Raw genomic sequence first — 14,334 nt, forward strand, 5'->3', positions numbered from 1 at the left:
GTGGTCATCCAGCTGACTATTAAAAGCTATCTACAAAATATGTTGGGGAAATGAGAAAGGAGCAAAGGCAGATACAGGAAAACATCTAGACAGGAGAGCTGCAGCACCCATTCTGTATAACACAAATATCTTCATGCATCAGCAGGTTTCCTAAATTATAAAAAGCTCCAAAAAAGGCAACTCTCATGTAATATATAGACTCATCTCCTATTGTAATATTGCCAAGATGATATTGACCATACATGTAAATAAAAGGAACAAACATAGCATTCTACTCAGTATAGCATTACATTTAATACTATATATATCAGTGGTATGATTCTTTATTCTCTATTAAATATTATCTCAAAAGTCAATCAAATGGAGCACAACGAGTGCTCACTATGTTGTTAAACTAACACCCCAAATCCTTCATTTTGATTGCTTGTTTGTCAAATTAAAAAAATCCAGATTAAAACTCCACAGAGAAGGGATAATTTTTCCTGATTAAAAAAACCCCACACAAACCTCTTCCAGAGAAATTTACTATTATGGCATCAGTAGAATTTCAGTAAACCCCTATTGCTTTACATCCTTAGCACTTTTATATTGATTCCTTCCCTGTTAGTCAAGGAGATCAAAGAAATCTGATGTCTTACAAGGGGTTTGAAATACAACCAGGAGAACTCTTAACTCCTGGTCAGTTTCTGAACATTGTGCAAATCAGATGAGAAAAATGTTGCTGTACTCAGGTGAGACCTGTGTGAAATGGGACCGATAGTCTCAGGAAATTCAGATAAAGAACTTTTTGCCTTGCATACAAGTGTGACTCATGCCCAACTCTCTAGTGAAACTTTCAATCGCTCTCAGAATTTTGTAATTTTTTTGGTAGTCTCAATCCTTTTCTTAGCATATACTTACAGTTCCAACCTATTGCTATCACCACATGCAATAGGAAGAGATATCAGTATAGACCTTATATAACTTACTTCCCTTTAGAGCTTTACTACTACAGAATTGGCATTTTCCATATACTAGAAACAGCTAATCAACGTAGTATCTATGTTTCCAGAGGGAAAATAACATCAAGATGAAAAAGCAACATGTAAAGTCACAAAGATGACTTTGTGGGGTTAAAATGTTACACCCACATCTTACACATTTTCATTCTGAACACCATGTAGAAAACCCTAGAATACAATGCAAAAATCCCCCTATTGCTATATTGAGGATATTGGGAGCAATTTGACAGCAAAAACCAGGTTTGTGTGGATGCAGTGACAAAGCAAACACAGGCAGACTCTGCCAAAATAGCTAGTGTTAGGATTGGTGCCTTTCCAGAACTTCTGCTACCATGCTTTTCTTCTGTCAGTCATGCCTTAATAACCTTTCCATAACCTTAACTTGTAAATACCACATGCAGAGTGTTAGTTCATATAGTTGGCATGGTGGCATCTAAGTCATTGGTTTTCATGCTGGAAGAACAGGGGCAGGTTAGATAAATACCTATCAGGAATAGCATGAGTATTTCCCATTCTCTTTCATTGCAAATCCTTTCCATTCTTTTTTTCTTGATGATTTGGTATAAACGAACTACTTGGCACATCTACTGAACAATTACCTTTGTCTCAACTGGAGGTTGCATGAGAATGCTTCAGTTCTCTGCACTGTAGATAAAGATTCCATTTAGGATCAACAATAATTTTCCACTAAAGTACAAACTAGTACTAAATTTAAAATATTTGTTTACAGATTATTGCAACACCAGTAGCAACTGAGGTCTCACAGTGGCTGATGTTTAATTCTTTTCAGCTGTCCATCACACACACAAAAACAATCAAGAGCACTCACACTGTGGAAAGACACCATAAACATATAGAGGTAAGAGGTAAAGATTCTGCAGCAGATCCTGCTCATATCAACTGCACAAACACATACCCCATTATTTTAATAAAAACTTTATTTTATATTGCCTTAGAGACAGATGTATGTGCTACAGTCACCAAAGGTAAAAAATTGCTAAAAATCACTTTTATTAGTCCCACTGGGTGGAAATAATGCACAGTGAATTGTGTATTGAATCCTACTGTGCCTAAAAAGATTAATGGAAAAAACCACCCATCAGAAAGGATGCACAAGATGATTCTATATGATGTGCCCGGACCTTGATCTGAGCTTTTAAAATTTGTACATTTTTGTGTAGTTCCTGGCTAACAATTTTGGTGTCTGAATATGAAAGTTTAGTAAACTCATTTGATTGGGTCAGAGCTATAGTACTGCATTTCATCTGAGTACTCTGTCACTTGTGTACCCATATATTCTACATCTATGTATATATATATATAAACATATGCACCCCTTCTCAAATATGTAGCTATTGTATTTTGACTGAAATAAGACAGGTATACAGAAAAAAAAATCTCAACTTCAAATACATTTTTGAATTTTAAAAATCATCATACAATGCTAATTCTGCGATATTTATTTCTATCTTGATTTTCAAAACAGGACTGAATCCATCAGTATTTGGACTGGGAAGTGAATAAACAGTTTCATTAAGGAGACATGTTAGCTCCAACAATGTTTATTGGGGCAAGCCTGCACTCAGGCTGCACATGGTGTACCTTTAAATAGGGCTGTTAAAATACCAAATAAAATGTCAAAGTCCATCAGGCCTGGAGCTTTTATAAATTGTTTAGACTGGGGATAATTTGGGTTTTGTACATCATGCCTTGCAGATCATGCAGCACGGAGATAGGAAAGGAAAGGGGGCCAGGGAGGAGAACGCAGGGCAGTCAGCCTGGCGGAAAGGCACCTCCTGGGTTGCCGCCTCCCTCTTCCCCCTAGCCTGCACGCCCTCTCTCTGGGTGGCATCCTGAGGTTACGCATATGACTAAACAACCATATTAAAAAGAATATTTAAAAAAAAAATAACTTCAAAAGGCAGTGCCACAATCGCTCGCCAGGGATGGGAGCACTGCAAGTGACTTCACTTTGGCTTGTAGCAACCCTGCACTGCAAGTACCCACCACTGCTTCAGCGTATTGATGGCAACGCCGTCCCTGACGAGGCCTGGAAGAGCCATCTGGCCTGACACACCTTTGTGGCTGCCCTCCCAGCCCTCCTCCCGCTACCCTTCCCGAAGCAGAGGTTGAACAACGTCTCCCTTCAACCCCCTCCCAGCCCCCGCACCGCCCCAGCTCTCCCACCCACGGCGCGGCCCGGACCTCACCTTCAGCTCCCGGGAGGCCACGCGGGCCGCCAGCTCGATGACACAGCCCACCGCCATGCGTGCCGCCCCGGCCGAGTGCAGCTCGTTCCAAACGGTGTCACTGTCCACCTGAGCAAACAGCCGGCCCCGAGAGGAAGGCAGGGGAGAGAGGGAGAGGGAGAGGGAGAGGGAGAGCATGAGAGAAAACAAACCCATGAGGGAGGGCTGGCAGCGTGACAGCCCGTGTACAATAACATCAGTCTTCCGTCCTGGCCAGCTGAAAGGCCTTCTGGACATGGCTTTGCTTATGCTTTTTCTCTGCACGGGCTTCTCCAATGGAAACACATTCCTGTCATGCCTTGCTGCCATTCCCTGTTTAGATTTCTCATTACAAACAGCGTTACATCGTCTGGGCTGGGCCTGCTCACCGGACACCAGTGCTGCATGCCAGGTCCTCATGCTGGCGGGGGGACAGGGACCTGCCAGCATGGGACAAAGCAGCTGGTGGCTACAGCTGCTTCTGGCACCCCATGCCACTAAAACTCACCAAGGGCTGAGGACATTACCCCTTTTTCTTTTTTTAAAAAAAGCAGTTAGCACTCATCTTTCCTACCATGCAGGATTCATTCTTAAGTGACTGAATTCAGAACTATTAATTGTTTAGATTAATTTCAGTAGTCACCATTGCCATAGACAGAGAATAAAATGAAATAAAACAAAGCGCGACCCTCCCTGTATCTCCAGTTGTGATGGACTGGTAACTTTTGGCTGACAGGTTTTAGGTCCCACTTTGCAACAGATGAATGTGCTTATTTAAAGCAAAGCAAATTATCTTTTGCGTCTTCTAAATGAGCAAGTGTGACATATAAGACATCATATGCATATTACATAAAATAGAAGGATAAGATATTATAAAGGAAATAGTATAAGGAAGGCTAAGCAGCACTGTTCTACAGTTTCAATCAGTATGCCAAAATTTTACTTTTGAAATCTATTTTCAGTAACTATTTCTTTGCAGAAACACACCAGAAATATAGGTGAAGTGTTGTATATCCTTTATATAATACTATGCCAAGAAGACATGACAGTGCAAAAGAGTCTGAAAAAGTCATCTGAAGAGACATCCAGACTTCCTTGATGCTCCATGGGAAGTGCATTTAATTGTGTCATACTGTACAAATTTATCATGAAAAGAAAAACGTTTAGGGATAGACAAAATACTGTCACAGATGCTATTTGGATAACTTCCAAGTGCATTGAGACATGCTTTCTGTTTGGCCCAGAAGCTTCTGTTCCTAATTTCTCTTTCTTTCTTTTTTTTTTTTTTAAAGAAAAAAGTAAAAAAAAAAGAAGGAAAGTAAGAAAGAAATCAAGTAATTGAAAATGGATGCAACTGCTACTAAACTCTGGAGGTTCTGAGGAATTTCTCTGATTAGGTATGTGAAACAGAAAGAAGCTTGATCTTCTCTACACCTGTCAAATGTCTTCGCCATTACTGTTACTATAATATTATATTTCAAGCTACTAAAATGATCTTATTTTTCAGTGCACTGGACATGAGTTTTCTATCATTTCAATTAGCTTTTTGTGCATGCAGCAGAACTAATGAAAATAGTTCGTTTTCACCATAGACCCGAATAAGAAGACAGGATTTTGCTTGCAAAGTTTAGAATAACAGTAAGAACAGCACAATGTGTTTTCATCTGACAAACTCAAAAAGTTGTACAAACACAAGCATCATCAGTTTGATACGGGATTATTTATATTTTTTTTTTGCATATTGGTAGATTGAGATTTCAAGAAATTAAGTAGCTTTCTCAAAGACACACACAAATCAATAGGTAACTGAGAAAAGTACAACAAGAAGCAAGAAAAAGAAAAAAGTGGTAAAAAAATATCATATTTAACATTATGCAGACCTTCAGGTTGTCCCTCTACGTTAAAGTGACTGTGAATCAGTTTTTATTTTTAAAACAAATAAGTAGATAAATAAGTAGAGGTCATTGGTTAAATCAATTTAATCGAACCATAATAAAGTTTGAAAAGTACCATGCAGTACTTTGTATAAAGAAGTATCGACAAGAGGACTGGGAGGGAGTACTTCCTTACCATTTTTATGGCTAGCAAATTAAGGTTAACGTGAAGGAGTGGCTGATGAAAATGATTCAATGGCAGCTGCTACGTACACCAGGGCATGAGCAGGGGCCTGAGTCCTCAAAGGGACTATGATTCATTTCCAGGAAGGCCGATTAAGTTAAAATTGTAACCACAGCTTGAAAGTACCCACTCTTCAAGGCAGTTGTCTGCTCTGACACATGAGACGGCAGTCTCTCCAGCCATTGAACACTGAGTATTGGCCAGGATATGGCATTTATCATCTTTTGCTTTCCGCTGAGTGTGAGGAGACTGAACTGGGACAATAAGACTGAGTATCTTCCACTGAAAAATTTCCTTCAGACCACTTGAATGAATGCTACCTAATTTTAGCTGGACTGGAAGTGAAAATAGGCACTCAAGAAACAAAACAGTATTTCCTGAGGAATTTTCAAAAACAACCACCTAAACATACACTGGAAATTTAGGATGTTTTGGCTGATGTCTTGGGCATGGTACATGCAACAAATGGTAAATCCTCAAAGCCAGCATGTCTCAGTATGTCTCATGTCTCAGTATAGCACAAGAAATAACATAAGCATATGAATAATTAGCCTGAAAAGGCACAATATTATAAACTTCAGTGGCAAATCCTATTCATGCAAAATGCAGATTGAGTTTCTGAGGAACATCTCATGAAGAACAACCTAGAAAAATTTTCATCCTACAGCAATGCTATAGCTGTAACAACTGGAAAATACCACCCCACTCCATTTTATATCTGTATTAGTGCTATGTATTACCTTAAATTTTTCAGCTGTTTAAACAGAGATTTTCCTTTAGTCTTAGCTAGTGTTTACTTTCTAAATTGCTGCTGATATACAGTGATATAAATGGCAAACCCATTAAAATTACAGTTACTAACTGGCTCAGTTGTCATGCTGTACATGAAATGCAGCTATGTAAAATCCTACCAGACATGCTTTTCTTTATTCATGTGTGATGAAATGGTTGGATTTTATGCAAGTAAAGGGAATAGGATTAGACACTGGTTTGTGGTGCTAGTTCATGTATATATCACACGTCTGACAGTTTATCTAGATGCTAAGCATGCATGAATTCGTGACAAATGCGATGCTTTCTGAACTGCAGATTACCAAAAATTCATATGGAATTTTATAAAAGGTTATTTTTGTTCTGCCACTGCTTTGGAACAGACAAAGAATTCAGAAAAATCCCTATATTGATTAGGATTTTTTTTTTGCAAATGTTAAACAAAATTTATGGAAAATACAGGTTTGTAGCTTAATTCTAACACAGAATTTCTGTTACTTTCTGTTTATATTATTTTCATTTCAGAGGCCTTTAAAAAGTTGTCAGGGTAGGAAAATATGACTGTTTAACCAAATTAACATTTTTTCAAAGCACCAAAATGTCATTGTTACACTGTGAGCATACTACACATCTTCAAAGAAGGATTGTGCATGATAGCGCCGAGAGCCAGAAAACACCAGCCCTATCACTTAGAACACTGATTTTCTAACACACATATGGATTTACTTCACTCCGAGTTTCCTGAATGAGCACTGCAGGCTGTAGGCTTTTTTAAGCACATCTAGTATAGCTCAATCATTGGCATGTGTGTAGTGAAGCTAATACTCTGTAAAGCTACAGATGATAGAAATTAAGCTACCTGTCCCTGAAGTGGATGTGGAGGCATTAAAGAGGAAGGGAATGACTTAAGTGAAAAGAAATGTAGGTAACTTTTCCTGACTGAATGCAACTAATGTTTCAAGCCCTGTGTGCAGAAATTCCCTGCTTTGTGCAAAAAGAATTTGATATGAATGCTTCCTGCAAGAATTATCTATGTGATAACTTGACTTTCATGATGAAAATTTTGTGCATACTGAAAACAAAAGAAACAAAAAGCCTCGCAGCAGAAACATTTCAGCATTGGAAAAGCTTGTACCGTAAAGCCTCATGGCTGGAATATTTCCTATTAAGGATGATTTGAAATGAAGTTTTACAGTTACCAACTCCTTCTACTGTGCTCTGATTGTGGTACGTGTATGTGACGGTGGAGACAAAGGATATGGAAACACCTCTGAGAGATGAAATCACCGCAGCTGCTGAAACTGGAAATGTTACATGTCCTGCTGTTTATGTTTATCTGGAACTTACCTCAGAGAGGCAAATAAGTGGCATGGGTAATAATTCTAAAGAATTTTCAAAACATATTTATAACTGCCTTTTGTTTTACCTGTGTCTTCCACTGCTAGAGAACCTCTTCACTCCTCATCCTCTTCTGACTCAGAGATGCTGCTCACAGTCTGACACACCTTGCATGGTATATTCATCTGTGTGAGCTTTTTTCTTTCTTAAATAATTATTGTGAATTCTGAATTTGCCTTAAATATACATCTACTGATAGCTGTATGGTAGTATAATAGAGAGGATAAGCTACTGCTTTGGGGTTTACTCTGACAAAGCATTTTAGAGCTTGTATCCCCCCCCACCCCAGTCCTCAAACACAAACATGCACACACACACATACAATTTGTGATTTAACATAAATCCAGCTTCCACAGTGGAATTCTGATTTCTTTATGGAAAAGAATTAAAGATACACTGAATTTCTCATCCTTCGCTGGATTCTCTGCACAACAGTTGCCATCAAAAAAATCAAAACCAGTCCTCCCAGAGTTACCTCATGTCCCTATCAGAGATGCTCTACTTTATCTCTGAGAATAGTTCAAAAATGCAATGTCATCTATCAGTCCATAGAACTTTTGACCTGTGATGAGCCTTTGACAACAGTGATATATTCTATGTGTCCAATATCCTGAACAACAAGGTAAAATGTAGCAGTTCTTTACAGTAATTTAAGAGGATTCTTTGCCCTTTCTTTAATGATCGGAGGTTGGACTCAACTGTTTTTAGACCAAAGTTAAGTCAGTATGCATTTCAGATGGATATATTTCAACACAAATCTGGAAAAAATACTGCATTAAAAAAACCACTGTCCTTTGATATAACTCATAAAACTGAGAGGTAAATAAAAGGTAGCCAGCTAACAACAGTGTAGCTATATTCAGTAAATAAACTGATAAAGAAATCTCTGTGAAATAGTATAGGAGAGTACAGGCATCCTCAGTGTTACTGCAATTTAATAAAACTTGTGTATTGCAAAGCAAATTCCAGTGCTTTAGCCTTAAAAGCCTTCAGAGTCTCACATTCTTCCTCTTACAGCAAATATGTTTCTATCACTGTGCTTTTTTTAGTTCCCTGGCATGAAAACAGAAATAAAATATTCTTCTGAAGTGTTGCAACATCTAAAAATTGTGTGTGGCATTTGCTATCCTAGAAGGAGCTGTCATTCTTGGAGACAGTTGGTGCCAGTAAACACTAGCACATAGGTTTGGAATACTTTGCTCCTGACCATGAGTAGTGCAGCTTCCCAGGTGCCACGCTCACAACTCTCACCTCCTTCTCCCGCAGATGTCCTGGTCGTCATTCATCACCTCTGTGATTTCCCCTAAGAACCAAAAGGTCCTCGACGTGCTCCTCAGCTGCTGTTTCATCTCACCATGACTAAAGAAGTGAAGGTGTGCACATCATCTCCAAGGAACAACCTCTAAAAAATGGCCTGTCAGCCATGTCTCTCATTAAGGAACAAAGGAGAAAACGTTTGCATGGCTGACGTCTCTTCCACAAATCCCACATACAGGAAGTGTGTAAAAGCAGGCTACTTTAGGAAAAAAATATGTACAGTGAGCTTTCCTTATTTTTACTGCTTTTTTACAGCTGTATCAGAGATTTGTTCTGTCAAAGTCATATCCAGCTGCTTTTATCTAAAATGCCTGCCAGAAAGTGTACCCAAAATATCAGCTTTTCATACTTTCTTGTCTACCAGTGTGGTTTACAAATAAATTGTGAAGGGGATGTGATCTTTAGGCTCTAGTGGGATGAAAGTTCAAAGGATCTTCACAAATCATTGCTTAAACAAAAAACATGGAACTCATTTAGCCTTGCATTGAATTGTCTGTTGTGTTTGAATAAAACCAGTAGGAGAATTCATCAGCAATAATACTGATGCAAATGAACTTCTGAAAACAATTTTGAAAACATTTAATTCTGTCCCCAAAAGCATCTTTCAGGGAAAAAAACAAGGAATATGGACAGTGCATATACCCACTGTATGTGGAATATTTAACATTTGTCAAGTTTTACCTGCCAATAGTGATCTATAAGAAATCAAAGACTATTTTCATAAAATAGCAAAAAATCTAAGTGAAAATTTGTAATAGGATGCCTAGCAGAGGTACTGATTGCATTAGGCAGCTACTGATAAAAATGTGGCACTCCGACTGCTGTACAGACAGAATTCACCTGAAGGTTTATAAAAAAGCAAGTATATATGTGAGGTCTGTAGTATAAAATAAACAGCTTTTGTATTCAAAATGGGAATCAGAAAAAAAAATCAAGCTAAGTCAAGCTAAAGGATTAATAGAATATCTTCAGAATAAATAGTTTGATTTGGTTACTCTCTTGAACTAAATTTTATGACAGGCATTCAGAATCTCTGGGTCTCATAAAGCACACATTGGACACCCTAAAGGATCCCAAAACTTTCATGAAACAGTGATGTGTGGATCACTGGTAGGGGGAATGGAGGGAGGATAGCATGGATTAGATGTGGATTAGAACTTGTTTTTAGAAAAAACTCATAAATAAAACACTTAGGCCCAGACTCAAGTCTCAGATATGTGACGTGTATCACCAGATGCTTGTAAAAATGTTACTGCACTCAGACCTAGCCCTGAGTACTCTATTAATTTAACTTGACATTTGTTTTAGTATTTAATGGATTGGTGTGTGAAAATGCTTGTGGAACTGCCTTCTTCTGTCTGATCACGCAGTTTCCGGGAGTTCATGGGCAAATAGATGTAGCTGGTTGTAGTGCACACAGATATGGAAAACACGGCTTCTGTGTGCAGAATTCAAGAAAGTTTGATTGTTTGCTGCCAAACACATTTTAGCAATGCATAGAATTTCATCTTTCTTCTTGGATGTAGGTGACCTTTATTGTAGAGGCCACCAGGAAGCTATGCTAGAACTGAGTGTTTATTCAGACAAGTCTTGGAGCATAGGAAGCTCCGCACCAACATGCAGAAGAACTTTTTCACAGTGAGGGTGACAGAGCCCTGGGACAGGCTGCCCACGGAGGTGGTGGAGTCTCCTTCACTGGAGATATTCAAGACCCGTCTGGACGCCTATCTGAGTGATATGTCCTAGGAAGCTGCTTTGGCAGGGGGGTTGGACCCGATGATCTCTCGAGGTACCTTCCAACCCCTACAATTCTATGATTCTATGATTCTAAGTAACACACAAACATTTCCTCTTCAGGGAACTTTTCAGCCCATCTTTTGAGCTAAATTCTACCAATAAACACATGATGTGTTCTTAAAGTGCAATTGTGAATTCTGCTTTAGTTACAGAATTCTCCTTCAAATCCTTATGTGTGTGTGTGAGAGATTAATCTGGGAAGAGTGAATAGCATTAGCAAATTGTATATGATACTATTCCACTATTTACATTTAACATATGTATATGTACGCATATACTCACACATATATATATTTGTATGAGTATATGCGTACATATACATGTGTTAAATGTAAACACACCAATATGTATGTGTGTGTGTGTGTGTGTGTGTGTGTGTGTGTGTGTGTTTTGTATTCTGGCAAATAAAAAGACTTCTTTGCATAATGCTAGCCTTTGGCAACAGAATATTTTAAGGAAAAGCACAGAATTAGGTAAGACCTTTAATGATTTGACTTTATGGTAGTTCATTCACTTCCCAGTAACTTTCTGTGTTCCACGTGCTGTATCTTTGTTTACACTTTAAATCTAGTTGTACCAAGGAAAGAAAGATCCTTATGTTAAAACAGGCAAAAAAAATTATCTCAAGGACCAAATTCTGTGTTTGATGAGTTGGCAGATTACCACCCCTGAACTTTCTATCCTTGCCTGTTGCAAGGTAAAGCTGTCTGGGACTATTCTAAAATATTCTGTTCTGCCTGCAACAATGGCAATGAACAGTTTTGCTTCTCACTGGTGTAAACATCAAGCCCTGTGGTGGATGGCACAGAGCCACCTCAGTGCCATGACAGGACAAGAATGGGACAGAATATTTGCCCTTCATTGTGAAGAGATTTTTTCGCCATGGCATTGATATGCTAAATGCACCGTTCCATCCTTGCCCAGAAATGACATACTATTGCATTTTCCAGACCCAGAGTTGAAGTTCCTGTACCTCAGTGAAGAAAGAATATGTATTTCCTGCTCTGATCATGCTCATTTTACCACGTTTGTTTTTTGTGTCTTTTTTTTCTAAAATACATGTGCTTAGTTGCTTCAGGTCCCTGTCAATGAAGGAGGTCAAACACTCCTAGTCTGTTCTTTTGATATTAGGTGCCCTGACTCCTGCTCCAGAGGTGCACATGGCTCTCTAACAGCCATACAACCAAGCAAGGGTGGTCAGGGTCCTGCTTTGTCTGGTTCAGCAATTTGTCTAAAACATGAAGCTGGACAAGTGAGTCTCCAGAGAACCATTGTTCTAAAATGAAGCAAATGAGCATCTTTTCTGTCATTTCCCGCTTTTTTTTTTTTTTCAGTTTGCACACTCAAGGAATCTGTGAGCTTGTCATCTAGAAAGCCTACAATTCTCTGTGCATGACAGCTCGACTAAAGCATAATGTCAGTTGGCCTGTTGCTACAAAACATAGTCCACTGGAAACAGCTGGCTCTCATGAATTGCTAGAACTGGTGGGGTACACAGTCTAAAAAGTACATACACCAGAGCAGCTGGGAGTACATTACATCCTCATTCCTTCATCATGTCAACAGCCTAAATAGATTTACCTGGAACTGCATTAAGTGACTGAGCATGCAGACCTTTGAATGCTCCAGGATGACAAATCTACAGCCCTTACTCCAGTCCCATCCCTACTGCCTTAAGTTGTGCCTTGGGGTGGTACCAGGATGGTGTTTTTGACCACATATTTTGATGGCTTCTGCAGAAAATATCACACAGTCAGTGCCGTGTAACTCTGAGCCCTAAATAGTCATGCAAAACATATCAATTAAAGTATAATGTACTTGTGAGGTTGTTTTGATTAAATCTTTGAATTTCTTTAGGGATGGTGTAGTTGCCAGAGAGGCTTAGGAGGTAAACAAGTCTTTTATTCCCAGAAGTCTCCCTCAGTCTCCTCCAAAATGTTATAACTGGCAAATTTCAGTAGGTTAATAAGCCCTTTCAGGAGAGCAGTTTAAATTAATAGGTGAATATATTGGCAGCATGGTATATTAATGATTTCACAATGGAAGACATCAAACTGAGTAGCTGAGCTTCTAGAAATGACAAATTGCTTTCCCCAAAATAGGAAACAGACATACTTTTGGTCAATTTTGTGCAAGGACTATACTTGCTTTGGTACAGCCTGGGATATAGGGGAAGAACACAAGTTAACTGTAACGAGTGTGTGGATGTGATGTTAAACTTCAGCGCCCAAACCATAGGCAGTCTGATTTCCTTACGGCCAGATTTGCATGCAGGTATAAGGAGAGACCCCTAAGAAGCCTCGAGCCAGAAATCTGCTACAAGGTGACAATGCCACCACCAAAATTTCTTAACTTTTACACTATTGTACCATGTTAATGGAACCACGTTGGTACCATTACCTCACATATAAATAGCAGGAATGAAGGATCATAATGTGTAGAGGCTGATATTCTTCCTTAGCTCAGACTGAGAAGATCAAGGGGAAAAGCAGAAGAAGAAGATAGGAGAAGCAGCAGGAAACAATTTTGTTGCCTTACTGAACTTATATACTAGTGAAATCTTGCTTTTCTTATTGCTTTTCTTCTTGTGTGATGAGGACAAAAAGTAGTATCGTCCAGGTACCAGAGCAAGGAATGTCAGGAAGAAATTCAACATTTAGAAAAGATTAATATATTGTAAGTTTTGTAAAAATGTGGAGAGAATTTATAGCTTTGCACTCTGTTCTGCTCACTAGGTATTTATTCTGCAAAAGTCTGATTTCTTGCAGGGTGGTGTTCTCCCCCAGTTCCTCCTCTTGCAGATTTTGCAGATCTGACTTTACACATTACAGGTTTGGAGCAGTGTCTTTTGAGGGTGGGGGGAGAGAAGGGGGGATTGGATAACTGCCCAATTTCATATGATAAAAGTGAAATTCTCTTCTGTCTGCAGGACAATCCCCAGGGAGCAACGTATGAAACCCAAACTTAAATAAAATCATATCCTGTTTGCAAACATCATATTCCCTTTGCTTCTCAGTAATCTGGACCCATAAACCCCAGCACAGCTTGAGAGCCCATTCCTCATCTAAACAAATGCCATAAGCCCCTTTATACTTTTACAACCATGTCAGAAAATAATATTGACTGCCAATAGTGATGTGATTGGAGTTGCCTCCTCTGAGCCATAAAAGAAGCAGTCTGTTATCAATTTCTCTAAATGCATCAAGGGAATTATGGGTCGGTTCAGTTCCAAGTTATAAATGACAATTCAAAAGCCGCAGAAGTGTTTGAAGCTGGGAGCCGATGATGACATTATCATAAAAGCCTGCTCTTCTTTGCTTTTGTGGGGTTTTTTTGCCTATCAACTAGAAAAAAAAATATGGCTGAGAAATGACTTCAAGATTTCTTCACACAGCAGCAGGTCAAACAGGCAGGAAAACAATCACTATTTTTAGTGACAGACTGAGGCAAGGAGATGAAACTTACCCCCATTAAAAGTAGATTTCTGCCTCTCTTATTGTCATTTTCAAAGCACAACAGAAGGGGAAGAATTGCAATAGATGGATGCTTGGATCAAATGATTGCTATAGCTCTAGTGGCTGTTTACAGATGAAAAATTGCAGAATAGTTTGATAATCCACAGAACCAAAAAGTAATTTGTGATTATTCTCCCCACTTGGGCACTTCACCTGCAGTCTACCCACCTCTCCTGGAAAACTTTTCAC

General features: G+C 38.9%; 1 protein-coding gene across 1 annotated transcript in view; it reads right to left on the reverse strand.

Annotated features, from left to right (window-relative positions):
- HDAC9 (histone deacetylase 9) overlaps positions 1–14,334 on the reverse strand; it is a gene marked incomplete at its 3' end in the record, with an annotated part of 272,117 nt that overhangs the window by 99,970 nt on the left and 157,813 nt on the right. The window contains exon 17 of the mRNA XM_084260475.1: positions 3,212–3,319. Coding sequence (XP_084116601.1) covers positions 3,212–3,319 — 108 coding nt within the window. The remainder of the gene's footprint in view (positions 1–3,211; positions 3,320–14,334) is intronic.

The sequence above is a fragment of the Gallinula chloropus genome (genome assembly GCF_964237585.1).
Source record: "Gallinula chloropus genome assembly, chromosome: 2".
Lineage (NCBI taxonomy): Eukaryota > Metazoa > Chordata > Aves > Gruiformes > Rallidae > Gallinula > Gallinula chloropus.